At 44.9% G+C, this 21,063-nt stretch overlaps 1 protein-coding gene across 1 annotated transcript in view; it reads right to left on the bottom strand.

Moving 5' to 3' along the window:
- Window positions 1-21,063, bottom strand: part of jak1 (Janus kinase 1) — a 79,891-nt gene that overhangs the window by 3,404 nt on the left and 55,424 nt on the right. Inside the window, exons 14-23 of the mRNA XM_029707970.1 lie at window positions 16,156-16,283; window positions 14,971-15,106; window positions 13,208-13,359; window positions 12,822-12,972; window positions 11,264-11,352; window positions 10,960-11,152; window positions 10,676-10,800; window positions 9,522-9,694; window positions 9,255-9,372; window positions 7,456-7,566 (exon numbers count right to left, since the gene is read on the bottom strand). Coding sequence (XP_029563830.1) covers window positions 7,456-7,566; window positions 9,255-9,372; window positions 9,522-9,694; window positions 10,676-10,800; window positions 10,960-11,152; window positions 11,264-11,352; window positions 12,822-12,972; window positions 13,208-13,359; window positions 14,971-15,106; window positions 16,156-16,283 — 1,376 coding nt within the window. The remainder of the gene's footprint in view (window positions 1-7,455; window positions 7,567-9,254; window positions 9,373-9,521; window positions 9,695-10,675; window positions 10,801-10,959; window positions 11,153-11,263; window positions 11,353-12,821; window positions 12,973-13,207; window positions 13,360-14,970; window positions 15,107-16,155; window positions 16,284-21,063) is intronic.

Genomic DNA, 21,063 nt, shown 5'->3' with positions numbered 1-21,063 from the left:
ATCTGGAGTATTTCTCCTGTCTTATCCGGTGTCCTGTGTGAATTTAAGTATGCTCTCTCTAATTCGCTCTTTCTTTCTTTCTTTCGGAGGACCTGAGCCCTAGGACCATGCCTCAGGACTACCTGGCGTGATGACTCCTTGCTGTCCCCAGTCCACCTGGCCGTGCTGCTGCTCCAGTTTCAACTGTTCTGCCTGCGGCTATAAAACCCTGACCTGTTCACCGGACGTGCTACCTGTCCCAGACCTGCTGTTTTCAACTCTCTAGAGACAGCAGGAGCGGTAGAGATACTCTCAATGATCGGCTATGAAAAGCCAACTGAAATTTACTCTTGAGGTGCTCACTTCTTGCACCCTCGACAACTACTGTGATTATTATTATTTGACCATGCTGGTCATTTATGAACATTTGAACATCTTGGCCATGTTCTGTTATAATTTCCACCCGGCACAGCCAGAAGAGGACTGGCCACCCCTCATAGCCTGGTTCCTCTCTAGGTTTCTTCCTAGGTTGTGGCCTTTCTAGGGAGTTTCTCCTAGCCACCGTGCTTCTACACCTGCATTGCTTGCTGTTTGGGGTTTTAGGCTAGGTTTCTGTACAGCACTTTGAGATATCAGCTGATGTAAGAAGGGCTATATAAATACATTTGATTTAAAACGTTTCAGGTAGCCTTCCACAAGCTTCCCACATTAAGTTGGGTGAATTTTGGCACATTCCTCCTGACAGAGCTGGTGTAACTGAGTCAGGTTTGTAGGCCTCCTTGCTCGCACATGCTTTTTCAGTTCTGCCCACAAATGTTCTATGGGATTGAGGTCATGGCTTTGTGATGGCCACTCCAATACCCTGACTTTGTTGTCCTTAAGCCATTTTGTCACAACTTTGGTCGTATGCTTGGGGTCAATGTCCATTTGGAAGACCCATTTGCGACCAAGCTTTAACTTCCTGACTGATGTCTTGAGATGTTGCTTCAATATATCCACATAATTTTCCGCCTCATGATGCTATCTATTTTGTGAAGTGTACCAGTCCCTCCTGCAGCAAAGCACCCCCACAATATGATGCTGCCACCCCCGTGCTTCATGGTTGGGATGGTGTTCTTTGACTTGCAAGCCCCCTCCTTTTTCCTCCAAACATAACGATGGTCATTATGGCCAAACAGTTCTATTTTTGTTCCATCAGACCAGAGGACGTTTCTCCAAAAAGTATGATCTTTGTCCCATGTGCAGTTGCAAACCGTAGTCTGGCTTTTTTATGGCGGTTTTGGAGCAGTGGCTTCTTCCTTGCTGACCGGCCTTTCAGGTTATGTCGATATAGGATTTGTTTTAATTTGTACTAGGAATAAATGTCAAGAATGATGAAAAACTGAATTTAAATGTATGTAAACCTCCGACTTCAACTGTAGATACTTTTGTACCCGTTTCCTCCAGCATCTTCACAAGGTCCTTTGCTGTTGTTCTGGGATTGATTTGCACTTTTCGCACCAAAGTACGTTCATCTCTAGGAGACAAAATGCGTCTCCTTTCTGAGCAGTATGACGGCTGTGTGGTCCCATGGTGTTTATACTCGCGTACTATTGTTTGTACAGATGAACGTGGTACCTTCAGGTGTTTGGAAATTGCTCCCAAGGATGAACCAGACTTGTGGAGGTCTACAATTTTTTTCTGAGGTCTTGGCTGATTTCTTTTGATTTTCCCATGATGTCAAGCAAAGAGGCACTGAGTTTGAAGGTAGGCCTTGAAATACATCCACAGGTACACCTCCAATTGACTCAAATTATGTCAATTAGCCTATCAGAAGCTTCCAAATCCATGACATCTGTTTAAAGCTGTTTAAAGCCACAGTCAACTTAGTGTATGTAAACTTCTGACCCACTGAAATTGTGAATTATAAGTGAAATAATCTGTCTGTAAACAATTGTTGGGAAAATTACTTGTGTCATGCACAAAGTAGATGTCCTAAACGACTTGCCAAAACTATAGTTTGTTAACAAGAAATTTGTGGAGTGGTTGAAAAACGAGTTTTAATGACTCCAACTTAAGTGTATGTAAACTTCCGACTTCAACTGTAAGTATTACTCAATACTTTGTTTAAGCACCTTAAGCAGCAATTACAGTCGCGAGTCTTCTTGGGTATGACGCTACATGCTTGGAACACCAGTATTTGGGGAGTTTCTCCCATTCTTCTCTGCAGATCCTCTCAAGCGCTGGCAGGTTGGACAGCTAATTTCACATCTCTCCATGGATGTTTGATCAGGTTCAAGCCCGGGCTCTGGCTGGGCCACTCAAGGACATTCAGAGACTTGTCCCGAAACCATTCCTGTGTTGTCTTGGCTGTGTGCTTAGGGTCGTTGTCCAGTCTGAGGTCCTGAGCGCTCTGGAGCAGGTTTTCATCAAGGATCTCTCTGTACTTTTCTCTTTGCCTCGATCCTGACTAGTCTCCCACTCCCTGCCAATAAACAACATCCCCACAGCATGATGCTGCTACCACCATGCTTCACCATAGGGATGGTGCCAGGATTCCTCCAAACGTGACACTTGGCATTCAGGCCAAAGAGTACAATCTTGGTTTCATCAGACCAGAGAATCTCGTTTCTCATGGCCTGAGAGTCTTTTGGTGCCTTTTGGCAAACTCCAAGAGGCCTGTCATGTGCCTTTTACTGAGGAGTAGCTTCCGTCTAGCCACTCTACCATAAAGGCCTGATTGGTGGAGTGCTGCAGAGATGGCTGTCCTTCTGGAAGGTTCTCCCATAGGTTTCTTAGTCACCTCCTTGACCAAGGCCCTTCTCCCCCGATTGCTCAGTTTGGCTGGGCTGACAGCTCTATGCAGAGTCTTGGTGGTTCCAAACTTCTTCCATTTAAGAATGATGGAGGCCACTGTGTTCTTGGGGACCTTCAATGCTGCAGACATTTTTTTGGTACCCTTAAAATTTTATTGAATCCATTTTAGATTAAGGCTGTAATGTAAGAAAATGTGGAAAAAGTGAAGGGGTCTGAATACTTCCCGAATGTACTGTACATAAACAATCAGCATTATGATATATTTATTAGTCTTGGAAATATATACCTGGAAACACACAGATACAATAGGTGGACATATCAACTATGAATATTTATGATGAATGTAATGTAAACTTCACTTTTTGGTAGCTGTTCAAAATATTGCTCTCATTCAGGGCTGTATGGGTCTGCCTTTTTGATGTTGTGGCTATTGTAATTGGCTCTAAGGAAAACAAGTTGGCTCAGACATCGAAAAAAAATTGGGGTCCAAGACAACTTTAAGGATTTTGTACACTGCTCAAAGAAATAAAGGGAACACTTTATAACTCCAAGTCAATCACACTTCTGTGAAATCAAACTGTCCACTTAGGAAGCAACACTGATTGACAATACATTTCACATGCTGTTGTGCAAATGGAATAGACAACTCATTGGCCCCATCAAGAGTCACTCATTGGCCCCATTACTAAGGTCACCAACACATCTATTGGTCTGGGGGTGTTTCCAAGGGTATGGAAGCCAGCCATAATAACTGCCATCTTTGAATTGGGCGACCCTGCTGACGTGAGTAACTACAGGCCCATTAGTATACTACCTGTAGTGTCGAAGGTTGTTGAAAAGTGTGTAGCAGAACAACTGATTTCCCACCTCAACAACAGCCCCTTCACATTACACTCCATGCAGTTTGGCTTCAGAGCGAAACACTCCACAGAAACGGCCAACTGCTTTCTTCTGGAAAATGTGAAGTCCAAGATGGACAAAGGGGGCGTTGTTGGGGCTGTGTTTCTGGACCTAAGGAAGGCTTTCGATACTGTTAACCATGAGATTCTCATCACAAAATTGTCCAAGTTCAACTTTTCCCCCGATGCCTTGAGATGGATGAAATCATACCTTGAAGGCAGAACTCAGTGCGAGCAATGAGCTGTCGCCCACTCTTAGCTATGATGTGGGCGTGCCCCAAGGGTCAATACTGGGGCCCCTCTTGTTCAGCCTGTACATTAATGATCTGCCTTCCGTCTGCACTGGGTCTGAAGTTCAAATGTATGCAGATGATACAGTGATATATGTGCATGCAAAGAGCAAACAACAAGCTGCACAAGAACTCACTACAGTAATGGTCCAGGTTACAAAGTGGCTCAGTGACTCGTGTTTGCATCTCAATGTGAAAAAAACTGTTTGCATGTTCTTCACAAAGAGGGCAACAGATGCTACTGAGCCAGATGTCTGTGCCAGGGGAGAAGCTCCAGGTGGTATCTGATTTTAAGTACCTTGGAATCATACTTGATTCCAACCTCTCTTTTAAAAAGCATGTGAAAAAGGTAATTCAAATAACCAAATTCAACCTAGCTAATTTCCGATTTATATGAAATTGTTTGACCACAGAGGTAGCAAGACTGTACTTCAAATCGATGATTCTCCCCCGCTTAACATACTGCTTGACTAGTTGGACCCAAGCTTGCTGTACAACATTAAAACCTATTCAGTCTGTCTACAAACAGGCTCTCAAAGTGCTCGATAGGAAGCCCAATAGCCATCATCACTGTTACATCCTCAGAAAGCATGAGCTCCTGAGTTGGGAAAATCTGGTGCAATACACCGACGCATGTCTTGTATTCAAGATCCTAAATGGCCTGGCTCCCCCTCCACTCAGTATTTTTGTTAAACAGAAAATCCAAACATATGGCAGCAGATCCACAAGGTCTGCCATGAGAGGTGACTGTATAGTTCCCTTAAAGAAAAGCACCTTTAGTAAATCCACTTTCTCTGTGAGAGCGTCCCATGTCTGGAATACACTGCCATCAGACACACATAACTGCACCACATATCACACTTTCACAAAATGCATGAAGACATGGCTAAAGGTCAATCAGATTTGTGAACATAATCCCTAGCTGTGTATTGCCGCTTTCCATGTTGTCTGTTGTCTGTAGCTTGTGAGGTGTGGAAACACTGTTGTTTTTATGGATTTTGTCTTGTTGCTTTTTGTTCTATGTTGCTCTGTCTGTATGCTACATCTTGCTTGTCCTATGTTGCTCTGTCTGTATGCTATGTCTTGCTTGTCCTATGTTACTCTGCGTGTGCTCACTGTTCTATGATTGTCTATATTGTAATTGTTTTTAATAACCTGCCCAGGGACTGCGGTTGAAAATTAGCCGGCTGGCTAAAACCGGCACTTTTACTGAAACGTTGATTAATGTGCACTGTCCCTGTAAAAATAAAATAAACTCAAACTCAAACAGGTGGAAATTATAGGCAATTAGCAAGACACCCCCAAAAAAGGAGTGGTTCTGCAGGTGAGGACCACAGACCACTTCTCAGTTCCTATGCTTCCTGGCTGATGTTTTGGTCACTTTTGAATGCTGGCGGTGCTTTCACTCTAGTGGTAGCATGAGACGGAGTTTTACAACCCACACAAGTGGCTCAGGTAGTGCAGCTCATCCAGGATGGCACATCAATGCGAGCTGTGGCAAGAAGGTTTGCTGTGTCTGTCAGCGTAGTGTCCAGAGCATGGAGGCGCTACCAGGAGACAGGCCAGTACATCAGGAGACGTGGAGGAGGCCGTAGGAGGGCAACAACCCAGCAGCAGGACCGCTACCTCCACCTTTGTGCAAGGAGGAGCAAGAGGAGCACTGCCAGAGCCCTGCAAAATGACCTCCAGCAGGCCACAAATGTGCATGTGTCTGCTCAAATGGTCAGAAACAGACTCCATGAGGGTGGTATGAGGGCCCGACGTCCACAGGTGGGGGTTGTGCTTACAGCCCAACACCGTGCAGGACATTTGGCATTTGCAAGAGAACACCAAGATTGGCAAATTCGCCACTGGCGCCCTGTGCTCTTCACAGATGAAAGCAGGTTCACACTGAGCACATGTGACAGACGTGAGAGTCTGGAGACGCCGTGGAGAACGTTCTGCTGCCTGCAACATCCTCCAGCATGACCGGTTTGGCGGTGGGTCAGTCATGGTGTGGGGTGGCATTTCTTTGGGGGGCCGCACAGCCCTCCATGTGCTCGCCAGAGGTAGCCTGACTGCCATTATGTACCGAGATGAGATCCTCAGACCCCTTGTGAGACCATATGCTGGTGCGGTTGGCCCTGGGTTCCTCCTAATGCAAGACAATGCTAGACCTCATGTGGCTGGAGTGTGTCAGCAGTTCCTGCAAGAGGAAGGCATTGATGCTATGGACTGGCCCGCCCGTTCCCCAGACCTGAATCCAATTGAGCACATCTGGGACATCATGTCTCGCTCCATCCACCAACGCCACGTTGCACTGTCCAGGAGTTGGCGGATGCTTTAGTCCAGGTCTGGGAGGAGATCCCTCAGGAGACCATCCGCCACCTCATCAGGAGCATGCCCAGGCGTTGTAGGGTGGTCATACAGGCACGTGGAGGCCACACACACTACTGAGCCTCATTTTGACTTGTTTTAAGGACATTAAATCAAAGTTGGATCAGCCTGTAGTGTGGTTTTCCACTTTAATTTTGAGTGTGACTCCAAATCCAGACCTCCATGGGTTGATAAATTGGATTTCTATTGATTATTTTTGTGTGATTTTGTTGTCAGCACATTCAACTATGTAAAGAAAAAAGTATTTAATAAGATTATTTCATTCATTCAGATCTAGGATGTGTTATTTTAGTGTTCCCTTTATTTTTTTGAGCAGTGTATCTTTAGCCCCAAGTCTTGCAATTAAGTCAAAGGGGCAATCACAGATTATATTTAGTCTCAAATCTAATATGGCTGCCATAATAACATTTGATGGAGGTTAAAAATCACCTGTAAATATGAATTTAGTATTTTAGTATATTTTTTTTATTGTGTACAATAGTCATGCCTATAAAGACTGTTGGTGTGTATACATTTTATTCTGAATCAGTGGAGGCTGCTGATGGGAGGACATCTCATAATAATGTCTGGAACTGCGCAAATGGAATTGCATTTTCCACTTATTCCGTTCCAGCCAATACCCCGAGCCCGTCCTCCCCAATTAAGGTGCCACCAACCTCCTGTGTTCTGAATCCAATATGGCCAACATGACTACATTCAAACACCTTAGCCTGCATATAAGTAGCCCTAGTTCATTTTGATTGTGTTATTCTGTCTTTTAAATTGTTTCATAAGGCTCTTGGTATTTCTAGCACTATGAGTGGCATTGCCAGGCCTCTGTTGTGTTTGAATAGTCGAAGCCAACTAGTTTTTCAAATTGTGTTCATGTTTAAATCTCACTTACACACTGACAGCATATCAATAATGGGCAATTCCACTAAATATAATAAGGTTTTCACGACACAAGCGCACAGTAGCGTAACCAAGTTATAGGTATATGAGTGACCTATTGAGGATTCCTCTTTATGGTGGAGAAAGTGTTTAAAGAGAGAGAGCATGTTGTGTGTGATGGGGTGACTCTGAACAGCATGAGGTAGGCAGGCAGGTAGGTATGTAGCTACGTATGTAGATCCTACCGTTCCAGGACAGCTCTCAGGGCGGGGCAGCCTTTTCCCCTCCTCCAGCGCCTTGACCAATCGCGTCACAGTCATCTGACCCTGAGTGGGACCAATCATCTTCAAGAACACCTGTGGGGAAAGGTCAGGGGGAGGGGAGAGCAGAGATACGTCACCATGGAGATGTGATGAAATGACCCCTGAAATCTAGCCAGTGAGGACTGGAGTGACTTAGAGTTGTATTGTTGTCACCAACATTCAGAAGACATTAGTCATCGAACCTTACCTACATTACATTTAACATTCTATAATCTATTTCAAAACAGTCTGTAGACAACATACAATGCCTTCAGAAAGTATTCACACTCCTTGACTTTTGTTGTGTTACAAGGTGTGATTACATTGGATTTAATTGTTTTTTTGACAATGATCTACACAAAATACTCTATAATGTCAAAGTGGAAGAAAATGTCTAACATTTGTAAAACATTTATGAAAAATAAAACAGTAATATATCTTGATTAGAGAAGTATTCAACCCCCTGAGTCATGTTAGAATCACAGTCTTTCTGGGTATGTCTAAGAGGTTTGCACATCTGGATTGTAAAATATTTGCACATTATTATATTTAAATTCCTCAAGCTCTGTCAAGTTTGTTGCTGATTATTGCCAGATTATTGCCATTATATCCATAACCTAATGCAGTCATCAGTCAAATATAAAGAGTGGTACTCAGTGATGTGTTGTTGGATTTCCCCCAAACATAACACTTTGAATTCAGGACATATTTTTCATTTCTTTGCCACATTTTTTACTTCCCTCCGATCCCGGCCTTATTGCAAACAGGATGCATGTTTTGGAATATATTTATTCTGTACAGGCTTCCTTCTTTTCACTCTGTCATTTAGGTTAGTATTGTGGAGTAAATACAATGTTGTGGATCCATCCTCAGTTTTAAAGTCACCATTGGCCTCCTGGTGAAATCACTGAGCGGTTTCCTTCCTCTCCGGCAACTGAGAAGGACGCCTGTATCTTTGTAGTGACTGGGTGTATTAATACACCATCCAAAGTGTAATTAACAACTTCATCATGCTCAAAAGGATAATCAATGTCTCCTTCTTTACGAGCCATTGGAAAACCTCCTTGGTCTTTGTGATTGAATCTGTGTTTGAAATTCACTGCTCAATTAAGGGACCTTACAAATAATTGTATGTGTGGGGTACAGAGATGAGGTAGTCATTCCAAAATGATGTTAAACACTATTATTGCACACAGAGTGAGTCCATGCAACTTATTATGTTACATTTTTACTCCTGAACTTATTTAGGCTTGCTATAACAAAGGGGTTGAATACTTACGGACTCAATTTTTTATTAATTTGTAAACATTTCTAAAAAATATAATTCAAATTTGACATTATGTGGTATTGTGTGTCAAATTCAGGTTGTAACGCAACAAAATGTAGAAAAACACAAGGGGTGTGAATACTTTCTGAAGGCATTGTATAAGACAGTAATAGCTAATTGATATTAAGTCAGATCAGATGAGAGACTACATGTTCCTTTACTGTAAATTGAACAGGGTGGTAAAGGGTATTAATAAGACCCAATGGATATGTACTAATCATGGCTACTTGGTGTGGATGAGGGAGGACATATTGTGACAGTTTGTCTGAGCAATCAGGGAGTTGCACGTGTGTGTGTGTGTGTATTATGGCACAGGCTGGCGGGAGTGGGCAGAGTCACCCTGGGCATTGACTGGCGCCATCTGCCTCAATCAGGAGACGGAAGGCCGTGCTGTCAGGCCTGTGTGTGTACTGACCGTCATGGGGCTGATGGCAGAGTCACAGTAGGTGAGTAGTTCATACATCGTGACACCGAAGGACCAGACATCAGAGGCCAGGTAGAACTTACAGTGGACCAGACACTCTGGGGCATACCTGGCACAGGCGGAGAGGAGAGAGGACACACATGTCAATACAAATTCAAAATAGAGTCAGTATCATTTTCAAAGAGCAGCTTTCTTTCCCTCTCATATCTCTTCCCCTCTCTGTACTACACTTTGTCTTATTTTCCCTCCCTCCCTCACCAGAACACAGGGCTGTCCAGGTCATCTTTGACCGTGTAATATCCCTCGTTGTCCTTGATGCTCTTGGTCAGTCCGAAATCTCCGATCTTCACCGTGCTCTCGTTCTCCACCAGAACGTTCCGGGCCGCCAGATCCCGGTGGATGTAATTCCGAGATCCCAGATAGTCCATTCCCTGGACAGAGGGGAGACACAGAGATGGTTGGAATTTATCCTATCCATAACATCCCCTTAATATCTCCATAGTATTCCCATAACACCGCCATAATGTCCCAACATTTTTCCATAACATTCCCACAACATATCTATAACACCGTCAGGTCTAGGGATCTGTTCAACCAGAGTTAATGGTCAGACTTAGGGGTATGTTAGGCAGCGGTGCTCGTGCTAGGGGTATGTTAGGCAGCGGTGCGCGTGCTAGGGGTATGTTAGGCAGCGGTGCGCGTGCTAGGGGTATGTTAGGCAGCGGTGCGCGTGCTAGGGGTATGTTAGGCAGCGGTGCGCGTGTTAGGGGTATGTTAGGCAGCGGTGCGCGTGTTAGGGGTATGTTAGGCAGCGGTGCGCGTGTTAGGGGTATGTTAGGCAGCGGTGCGCGTGTTAGGGGTATGTTAGGCAGCGGTGCGCGTGTTTGGGGTTGTTAGCAGCGGTGGGGGGGGTAGGCCGCGTGTTAGGGGTATGTTAGGCAGCGGTGCGCGTGTTAGGGGTATGTTAGGCAGCGGTGCGCGTGTTAGGGGTATGTTAGGCAGCGGTGCGCGTGTTAGGGGTATGTTAGGCAGCGGTGCGCGTGTTAGGGGTATGTTAGGCAGCGGTGCGCGTGTTAGGGGTATGTTAGGCAGCGGTGCTAGTGTTAGGGGTATGTTAGGCAGCGGTGCTAGTGTTAGGGGTATGTTAGGCAGCGGTGCTAGTGTTAGGGGTATGTTAGGCAGCGGTGCGCGTGTTAGGGGTATGTTAGGCAGCGGTGCGCGTGTTAGGGGTATGTTAGGCAGCGGTGCGCGTGTTAGGGGTATGTTAGGCAGCGGTGCGCGTGTTAGGGGTATGTTAGGCAGCGGTGCGCGTGTTAGGGGTATGTTAGGCAGCGGTGCGCGTGTTAGGTGTATGTTAGGCAGCGGTGCGCGTGTTAGGGGTATGTTAGGCAGCGGTCCTAGTGTTAAAGTACCTGACAGATCTGGACAGCGTAACTGAGCAGGGTCTTCAGGCTGGTCTGGCTTTTGTTGCGGGGGAGGTACTCCTTCAGACTGCCAGCAGGCAGGTACTCCATGATCAACTTGATGGCTCTGCCTCCTGCACACAGACAGATAGAGAGGATGGAGTGAGGCAAAGCAGAAGGTGTGTGTTCAGTAGGTAGGTGTGTATGTGTGGGTGTTCAGTATGTGCAGGTGTGTGTGTATACGTGTGTGTGTGTGCGTGTGTGTGTGTGCATGCGTGCTATACTCTGCTCACCCTCCTCCTGACAGATGCCTTTGTACTTGACAATGTTGTGGTGGTAAAGTTCTTTAAGGATTCCTATCTCACACCAGAGGTTGCTGCTCTGTTCCTCTCTGTTCTCTGGCTTTAAACTCTTCACTGCTACCAGCTCCCCTGTCCGGTCCCCTCTTGGGTCATACCGACACAGCTCCACCTTGCCAAAGTGACCCTACACACACACATACAGAGAACATTCTTATCACATCATACTCACATAAACATTAACATTACTTGCATATGCACACGGTCTCTGGCATGGTCAAACACACACGTGTGTTACCTCTCCTAAATCTCTAATCTTCTTGAGGAACCTCTTCTCGAACACAGTGGGGTCGACCTCCAGAGTGGGTACAGGCTTGATAGAGGGGTCTGATGGAGGGATACACACTGTTACACACTGACAACATACACACACTGTTACACACTGACAACATACACACACACAGTTACACACTGACAACATACACACACACACTGTTACACACTGACAACATACATACACACTGTTACACACTGACAACATACATACACACTGTTACACACTGACAACATACACACACACTGTTACACACTGACAACATACACACACACACACACTGTTACACACTGACAATATACATACACACTGTTACACACTGACAACATACATACACACTGTTACACACTGACAACATACACACTGTTACACACTGACAACATACACACTGTTACACACTGACAACATACACACTGTTACACACTGACAACATACACAGTGGGTTTATTCAGCTAAGCAACCACACCAGTATGATGGATGTCTAACTGCGACATGACTGCAGTACCAAATTCTAGCCACCGTGTGGGAGTATTGAGGCAATATTTATATCCATGGGGCCCAGTTTAGGGGGAGCTGTGGAGCGTGAACCCAGTGAACTCCACAACACTCATACACACACTCTTGCAATCTCTCTCTCTAGCTAGCGCTGAGAAACAGCTGCCGTCTCTCTGTGTTTTATCATTTTCCTTCAATTCGAAAGAGGCTGAATGTATCTTACTGGAGAAAGCATCCGAGCGAACACAACAGCGGCCCTCTTTCTCAGTATATGTAGGCCATCTATCTGATGCTGTCTGGGCAAAAAGAGAATGACATCGTTGCTGCCCGTAGCATTGAATGCAAGAGAAGCCAGCGAGCAGTTGGCCTCCTTTGATTACATTTTTGAAATAATATTAGCCAATCAGCGTAGAGCTAAACTGAGTGAGGTTAACTGTGAATGGTCCTGGCGTGCCAAAAAATAAAAAAGTGTCAAGGGAAGACAGTTTGGATTCGGCTTCACACCAAAAGCAAAACGTAATTTACAAAAAAAGATATAATTGTTGCATCTCCTTGTGTTGTGGTCCTCCGGTGGCTAGCTAGCTAGTGACAATTGTCCCTTTCTTCAATTAGCCATGGATGGAGATAGGGATTTGGTTTTACTTCATTCTGGCCAATGATCCAACCATAATTGTGCCCCTGGCCTGAGAGGATGGAAGTTCAATGTAGCTAGCTAGTTATTTAGACTAACGTTAACTAGCTGGCCTGGCGCATCGTTGCCAGGCCATGAAAGGAAGTTATGATAGCTAGCAAGTATTTTAGCCAGGTAGCTTAGGACAACAAAAGCTAAATGTTTCGGCAACATGAAAGAGGAGGTTATCATTGGTGTTTCTCTACAAGTAGGGTGAGTTTTTTTCACTTCCCCAGTGATTTTACCCTCACTGACACACGCACGCGCGCACACACACACACACACACACGCACGCACGCACGCACGCACGCACGCGCACACACGCACGCACACACGCACACACACACACACACGTACTCTGTTCCTCCAGGGTGTCTATGTCTCTGACGATGGCCCTGAAGAACGGGCGTTTGCGGGGGTCGAAGGTCATACAATGGGTCATCAGTTCAGCCAGCTCTTTGCAGTCTGGAGTAGCTAACTGACACTCTGCTGCATAGAACCTCTCTTTCTGTTCAGGGAGAGAGAGGGAGGTGAGGGAGGGAGGGGGGAAAGAGAGAGAGAGGGAGGTGAGGAGAGAGGGAGGGGTAGGGGAGGGCAAGAGGGAGGGAGTGGGGAAAGAGAGAGAGAGTAGCTTAAGGGTATCTGATACTTTGTGTCCAAACTGGCAATACATGGCATAGAGATGTGTGAGGGTGTAGGATAAAGTGGATTAAGGTGTGCATGTGTGTATATACAGTATGTACCTCTGTGAGTTTCTTGTCTTTGAGGGGCACTTCTCCGTCATAGCAGATCTCCCACAGTGTTGTGCCAAAGCCCCATTTATCAGCCGCTACACTCAGGTTGGCAGAGTCCTTCACACACTCTGGAGCAATCCAGGGGATCCGGTCCACACACTCTGCAGGTTGACACACACACACACAGTTAGACACACAGTATGTGTATGTAAACACAGTACAAACATTTAGTCATAACACAAACAAACAAACAGTCACATGCAGTGCAGAAACCAAAACACTATTGTAGTGAACACACAATGAACCTTCATCTGTTTGGGGAAGGAGTATTACAGTTCCATGAGGCTCTCTGACTGTCTCCATCTCTAACCCCCTCTCTCTCCCCGACTCCAACCCCCTCTCTCTCCCCGACTCCAACCCCCTCTCTCTCCCCGACTCCAACCCCCTCTCTCTCCCCGACTCCAACCCCCTCTCTCTCCCCGACTCCAACCCCCTCTCTCTCCCCGACTCCAACCCCCTCTCTCTCCCCGACTCCACCCCCTCTCTCTCTCCGACTCCAACCCCCTCTCTCTCCCCGACTCCAACCCCCTCTCTCTCCCCGACTCCAACCCCCTCTCTCTCCCCGACTCCATCCCCCTCTCTCTCTCCGACTCCAACCCCCTCTCTCTCTCCGACTCCAACCCCCTCTCTCTCTCTGACTCCAACCCCCTCTCTCTCTCCGACTCCAACCCCCTCTCTCTCCGACTCCAACCCCCTCTCTCTCCGACTCCAACCCCCTCCCTCTCCGACTCCAACCCCCTCCCTCTCCGACTCCAACCCCCTCCCTCTCCGACTCCAACCCCCTCCCTCTCTGACTCCAACCCCGTCTCTCTGACTGTCTCCATCTCTAACCCCGTCTCTGACTGTCTCCATCTCTAACTCCGTCTCTCTGACTGTCTCCATCTCTAACCCCGTCTCTCTGACTGTCTCCATCTCTAACCCCGTCTCTCTGACTGTCTCCATCTCTAAACCCGTCTCTCTGACTGTCTCCATCTCTAAACCCGTCTCTCTGACTGTCTCCATCTCTAACTCCGTCTCTCTGACTGTCTCCATCTCTAAACCCGTCTCTCTGACTGTCTCCATCTCTAAACCCGTCTCTCTGACTGTCTCCATCTCTAAACCCGTCTCTCTGACTGTCTCCATCTCTAACTCCGTCTCTCTGACTGTCTCCATCTCTAAACCCGTCTCTCTGACTGTCTCCATCTCTAACACTCTCTTTCTGACTGTCTCCAAGTTCTTCCCACAAGCCCTCACATCACTTCCAGGTGACAGGAATCCACAGCCCTGCCATGCCAGTAACATAAAGAGAGGGAGGGAGGGAGGGAGGGAGGGAGGGAGAGTGTTCCCATCTGTCAGATCCAGTGGTCCCGGTGGACATTAACACTGTTTGGTCTGTTTAACTTTCTTCACTCAGCCACAAACACAGTAAATGTTTACCAAACATAAATATGCAATTGGGGGGAAATATGGAATGTGAGCTGTGCCCTTGTATAGTCTTGTTCCCCAAAACATTCTCCTGGGCCACAAACCTTTCAGAACTCAACATACTGTACAATACATTCTACAATCTCAAATTGGGCCCTTGTCCTCTCTGAACTCAAAGTGGATCCCTACACATCTGCAAAATAAGATCCGTTGCTCTGGATAACAACGCAAACTGAAAAGGAACATGATGGTTGTCTTGCACTCAATGTGCATCATTTGCCAAACAAAATGATTCAATGAAGTCTTACCCTCTCTGGTCAACACAGTGATGGGTATGCCGGGGTCGCTGAGTTTGATGAAGGGTCCGCCCTCACTGTCCACTCCGTCTCTGGCTAGCAGGATGTTCTTGGTACACACAAAGCCATGCACTAGCTTCTTATCCTCCTACACAGACAGAGATTTGCACATTATTCTTAAAGAAATTCTTCAAGCTCTGTCAAGTTGGTTGTTGCCATAGATTTTCAAGCCGATGTAAGTCAAAACTGTAACTAAGCCACTCAGGAACATTTAAATGTTGCCTTGGTAAGCAACTCCAGTGTATACTTGGCTTCTGTTTTAGGTTATTGCCCTGTTGAAAGGTGAAATTGTCTCCCAATGTCTATTGGAAAGCAGACAACCAGAATTTCCTCTCGGATTTTGCCTGTGCTTAGCTCCATTCCGCTTATTATCCTTGCCGATGACAAGCATATCCATAACCTAATGCAGTCACCACCATGCTTGAAAATATGAAGAGTGGTTCTCAGTGATGTGTTGGATTTACCCCAAACATAACGCCTTGTATTCAGGACATTTCTTTAACAATTTCTTTACAGTTTTACTTTAGTGCCTTTTTGCAAACAGGATGCATGTTTTGGAATATTTTTATTCTGTTCACGCTTCCTTCTTTTCACTTTGTCAATCAGGTTCGTAATGTAAAGTAACTACAATGTTGTGGATCCATCCTCAGTTTTCTCCTATCACAGCCATTCAACTCTAACTTTTTTAAAGCCACCATTGCCTTCATGGTGAAATCACTGAGCGGTTTTCTTCCTCTCTGGCAACTGAGTTTGGAAGGACACCTGTATCTTTGTAGTGACTGGGTGTTTTGATACACCATCCAAACTGTAATTAATAACTTCACCATGTTCAAAGGGATATTCAATGTCTGCTTTTTTTCCAACGTCTACCAATAGGTGCCCTTATTTGTGAGGCATTGGAAAACCTCCCTGGTCTTTATGGTTGAATCTGTGTTTGAAATTCACAACTCGAACTGAGGGACCTTACAGATGAGTGAATGTGTGGGGTACAGAGATGAGGTAGTCATAAAATAATAACGTTAAACACAGAGTCCATGCAATTATTATGTGACTTGTTAAGCACATTTTTACTCCTGAACATATTTAGGCTTGCCAAAACAAAGAGGGTGAAGACATTTCAGAGTGTGTTTTTCTTACCAGGTAGCTGAGAGCGCTGGCCAGTTGTTTGGCCACCTGGAACTTCCATGGTGTACTGAGAGGACTGCGTTGTCTCCGCATGAACACATCCAACGGACCTAACTGGACAAACTCCTCCACCATGATATCTGGGAGAGAGAGAGACATGGATAGGGTTGCAAAGGGTCGGAAAGTTTACGGTAAATTTCCGTCATTTTTCCATGGGAAGTCAAGCCCGGGAATTTTGGTAATTTAGCACAAATTCATCAAAAAAGTTAGCTTATAACTGTGAACCTTTTTGAGGGATACTCATAAGGCAATTCAAGGTCTTGTAGCATATTTTGGTTAAACTATCCCCAATTCAATGGAATTGCAACCCTCTGCATGCACTGTGCATTCTTGCATCACATGTACAGCTGATTCTCAAGATCTTGCACACTAATGAGATGCTATTGAGCCCACACTACTACACTGTCTGAGCCAAGGACTACATGCTTTCTGGTAAGTTTTGATTACAATACTGGATGGGGTGAATATATTTTATATATGACATACATTATTTTTTTTGTTAACTTGTAAATAGTAGCCTACAGCAAAGTGTGTTTATATAATTTCTAACTTGTTAACAATTTCTGCTAGTTAGTGTTTGCTACAATGTGGGTTTTAGCTTGCTTGAACCTGCTAACAAAGAGTGTTAATTCATTTCCTTACATGTTTCATTTTAAAACATTTATCTTACAAAGGAGTTGTTTAATCTAACTGCTTAACTATTTATCTGTACATGGAATTGTATTTGTTTTTACAACTTTTTTTCTGATCTTTACAGGAAAATGCCACGGGCACTATCTGATGTGTGGAGACATTTCACTGCAGCTAATGTAGAAGGAAAATGTGTGTACATTTGCAAATACTGTGCCAAATCATATGTGAAGAATCATCTGGCCAAGTGCATAAAGTTCCCTCAGTGCTCACAAAACAAGCAACCTCTGACAAAAGTCCCTCTACTTCTATTCGAGGTGAAAATGATGAATCAGACACCTTATCCGCAACAGCTCATGGTCCACCTGGAATCAGACGTTTTTTTTGACTCAATGGAGGAACATAGTCAGATAAATGGTGATGAATGTCTTGCTCGAGCTGTGCATGCAACTGATTCCCCTCTGTTGCTCACAGGCAATGTGTATTTGAAGAGATTTCTGAATGTTCTTCACCCAGCATACACTCCTCCAACCAGACATGCTTTATCTACTAATTTGCTGGATGCAGAGTTCAACAGAGTTCAAGTGAAGGTCAAGCAAATCATAGAGAAAGCAGACTGTATTGCAATCATTTCTGATGGGTGGTTGAATGTTCGTGGGCAAGGAATAATTAACTACATCATCTCCACCCCTCAACCAGTATTCAGGAGTAAACATGTGCTTAACAATACACAGACACAAGGGACAACAGACACACCGGTTTCTACATTGCAGATGAGCTGAAGGCAGTCATCAATGACCTTGGACCACAGAAGGTATTTGCACTGGTGACAGACAATGCTGCAAACATGAAGGCTGCTTGGTATAAAGTGGAGGAGTCCTACCCTCACATCACACCCATTGAATCTGCTGCTCTAGGACATCATGGCACTGAAAACAATGGATACACTCTACAAGAGAGCAAAGGAAATGGTTAGGTATGTGAAGGGTCATCAAGTTATAGCAGAAATCTACCTCACCAAGCAAAGTGAGAAGAATAAGAGCACCACATTGAAGCTGCCCAGCAACGTCCTTTTGGGTGGTGTTGTCATCATGTTTGACAGTCTCCTGGAGGGGAAGGAGTCTCTCTAAGGAATGGTCATATCACAGTCTGCCGATATGGACAGCCCCATCAAAAGGATCCTCTTGAATTATGTATTTTGAGAGAGTGGTAAGCAGCCTGAAACTCCTGAAACCTATAGCAGTAGCCATTGCACGGATTGAGGGAGACAATGCCATCCTGTCTGATGTTCAGACTCTGCTTGCAGATGTAAGACAAGAAATCCGTACTGCCCTGCCCACTTCACTGTTGCTCCAAGCAGAGGAAACTGCAGTTTGGAAATACCTCAAAAAGCGTGAAGACTTCGGCCTGAAGCCCATACAGGTTCAAGTCCGGGCTCTGGCTGGACCACTCAACGACATTCAGAGACTTGTCCCGAAGCCACTTCTGCGTTGTCTTGGTTTACATTTACATTTAAGTCATTTAGCAGACGCCCTTATCCAGAGCGACTTACAAATTGTTGTGTGCTTAGGGTTGTTGTCCTGTTTGGAGGTGAACCTTCACCAAAGTCTGAGGTCCTGAGCGTTCAGGAGCAGATTTTCATCAAGAATCTCTGTACTTTTCTCCGTTCATCTTTCCCTCAATCCTGACTAGACTCCCAGTCCCTGCTGCTGAAAAACATCCCCACAGCATGATTCTGCCACCACCATGCTTCACCTTAGGGATGGTGCCAGGTTTCCTCCAGACGTGATGCTTGGCATTCAGGCCAAAGAGTACAATCTTGGTTTCAGATCAGAGAATCCTCTTTCTCATGGTCTAACAGCCCTTTAGGTGCCTTTTGGCAAAATCCAAGTGGACTGTCATGTGCCTTTTACTGAGGAGGGGCTTCTGTCTGGCCACTCTACCATAAAGGCCTGATTGATGGAGTGCTGCAGAGATGGGAAAACCTTCCAGAAGAACAACCATCTCCACAGAGGAACTCTTTCAGAGTGACCATCGGGTTGTTGATCACCTCCATGACCAAGGCCCTGCTCCCCCAATTGCTTAGTTTGGCCAAGCGGCCAGCTCTAGGAAGACACTTGGTGGTTCTAAACTTCTTCCATTTAAGAATGATGTAGGCCACTGTGTTCTTGGGGACCTTCAATGCTGCAGATATTTTTTGGTACCCTTCCCCAGATCTGTGACTCGACACAACCCTGTCTCAGAGCTCTACAGACAATTCCTTTGACTTCATGGCTTGGTTTTTGCTCTGACAGGCACCGTCAACTGTGGGACCTTATATAGACAGGTGTGTGCCTTTCCAAATCATGTCCAATCAATTGGATTTACCACAGGTGCACTCCAATCAAGTTGTAGAAACATCTCAAGGATGATCAAGGGAAACAGGACGCACCAGAGCTCAAATTTGAGTCTCATAGCAAAGGGTCTGAACACTAAATAAGGTAATTCTGTTTTTGCAAAAAATGACTAAAACCCTGTTTTCACTTTGTCATCAAGCGGTATTGTGTGCAGATTGATGAGGAAAAACATGTATTTAATCATTTTTAGAATAAGGCTGTAACTTAACAAAATGTGGAAAAAGTGAAGGGATCTAAATACTTTCCAAATGCACTCTACCTACAGTATGTAAGAATGCTGTTCATTGACTACATCTCAGCATTCAACACCATAGTGCTCTCAGGACCCTGGGACTGAACACCTCTCTCTGCAACTGGATCCTGGACTTCCTGACGGGCCTCCGCCAGGCAGTGAGGGTAGGAAACAACACATCCGCCACGTTGACCATCAACAAAGGTGCCCCTCAGGGGTGTGTGCTTAGTCCCTTCCCGTACTCCATGTTCAAGCTAGAGGTCGACCGATTAATCGGAATGGCCGATTAATTGGGGCCGATTTCAAGTTATAACAATCGGAAATCGGTATTTTTGGACGGCGATTTAAAAATTATTATTATTTTTTTTTAATAGACCTTTATTTAACTAGGCAAGTCAGTTAAGAACACATTCTTATTTTCAATGACGGCCTAGGAACGGTGGGTTAACTGCCTTGTTCAGGGGCAGAATGACAGATTTTTACCTTGTCAGCTCGGGGATTCAATCTTGCAACCTTACGGTTTACTAGTCCAACGCTCTAACCACCTGCTTTATATTGCACTCCACGAGGAGCCTGCCTGTTACACAAATGCAGTAAGAAGCCAAGGTAAGTTGCTAGCTAGCATTAAACTTATCTTAGAAAAAACAATCAATCATAATCACTAGTTAACTACACATGGTTGATGATATTACTAGTTTATCTAGCCTGTCCTGCGTTGCATATAATCGCTTAGGTACACGATGCTCCAACCATAAACATCAATGCCTTTCTTAAAATCAATACACAGAAGTATATATTTTTAAACCTGCATATTTAGCTAAAAGAAATCCAGGTTAGCAGGCAATATTAACCAGGTGAAATTGTGTCATTTTGCGTTCATTGCACGCAGAGTCTGGGTATATGCAACAGTTGGGGCCGCCTGGCTCATTGCGAACTAATTTGCCAGATTTGTACGTAATTATGACATAACATTGAAGGTTGTGCAATGTAACAGGAATATTTAGACTTAGGGATGCCAACGTTAGATAAAATACGGAACGGTTCCGTATTTCACTGACAGGAAAAACGTTTTGTTTTCGAGATGATTGTTTCCGGATTCGAGCACATTAATGACCTAAGGCTCGTATTTCTGTGTGTTATTACGTTATAATTATGTCTATGATTTGATAGGCAGCAGCACGCTCGTAAGCGTTCATTTAAACAGCACTTTTGTGCGTTTGCCAGCAGCCCATCTTTTATTTATTTCACCTTTATTTAACCAGGTAGGCAAGTTGAGAACAAGTTCTCATTTACAATTGCGACCTGGCCAAGATAAAGCAAAGCAGTTCGACAACATAAAACAACACAGAGTTACACATGGAGTAAAACAACATACAATCAATGATGCAGTAGAAAAAAACAAGACTATATACAATGTGAGCAAATGATGTGAGATAAGGGAGGTAAAGGCAAAAAAATGCCATGGTGGCAAAGTAAATAAAGTATAGCAAGAAAAACACTGGAATGGTAGATTTGTAGTTTGAAGAAAGTTCAAAGTTAAAATATAAATAATATGGTGCAAAGGAGCAAAATAAATAAAATAAATAAATACAGTAGGGGAAG

Source organism: Salmo trutta, chromosome 22, assembly GCF_901001165.1.
Source record: "Salmo trutta chromosome 22, fSalTru1.1, whole genome shotgun sequence".
Lineage (NCBI taxonomy): Eukaryota > Metazoa > Chordata > Actinopteri > Salmoniformes > Salmonidae > Salmo > Salmo trutta.
The sequence above is the reverse complement of the archived record's forward strand: the minus strand, read 5'-3'. Positions and strand labels throughout refer to the sequence as shown.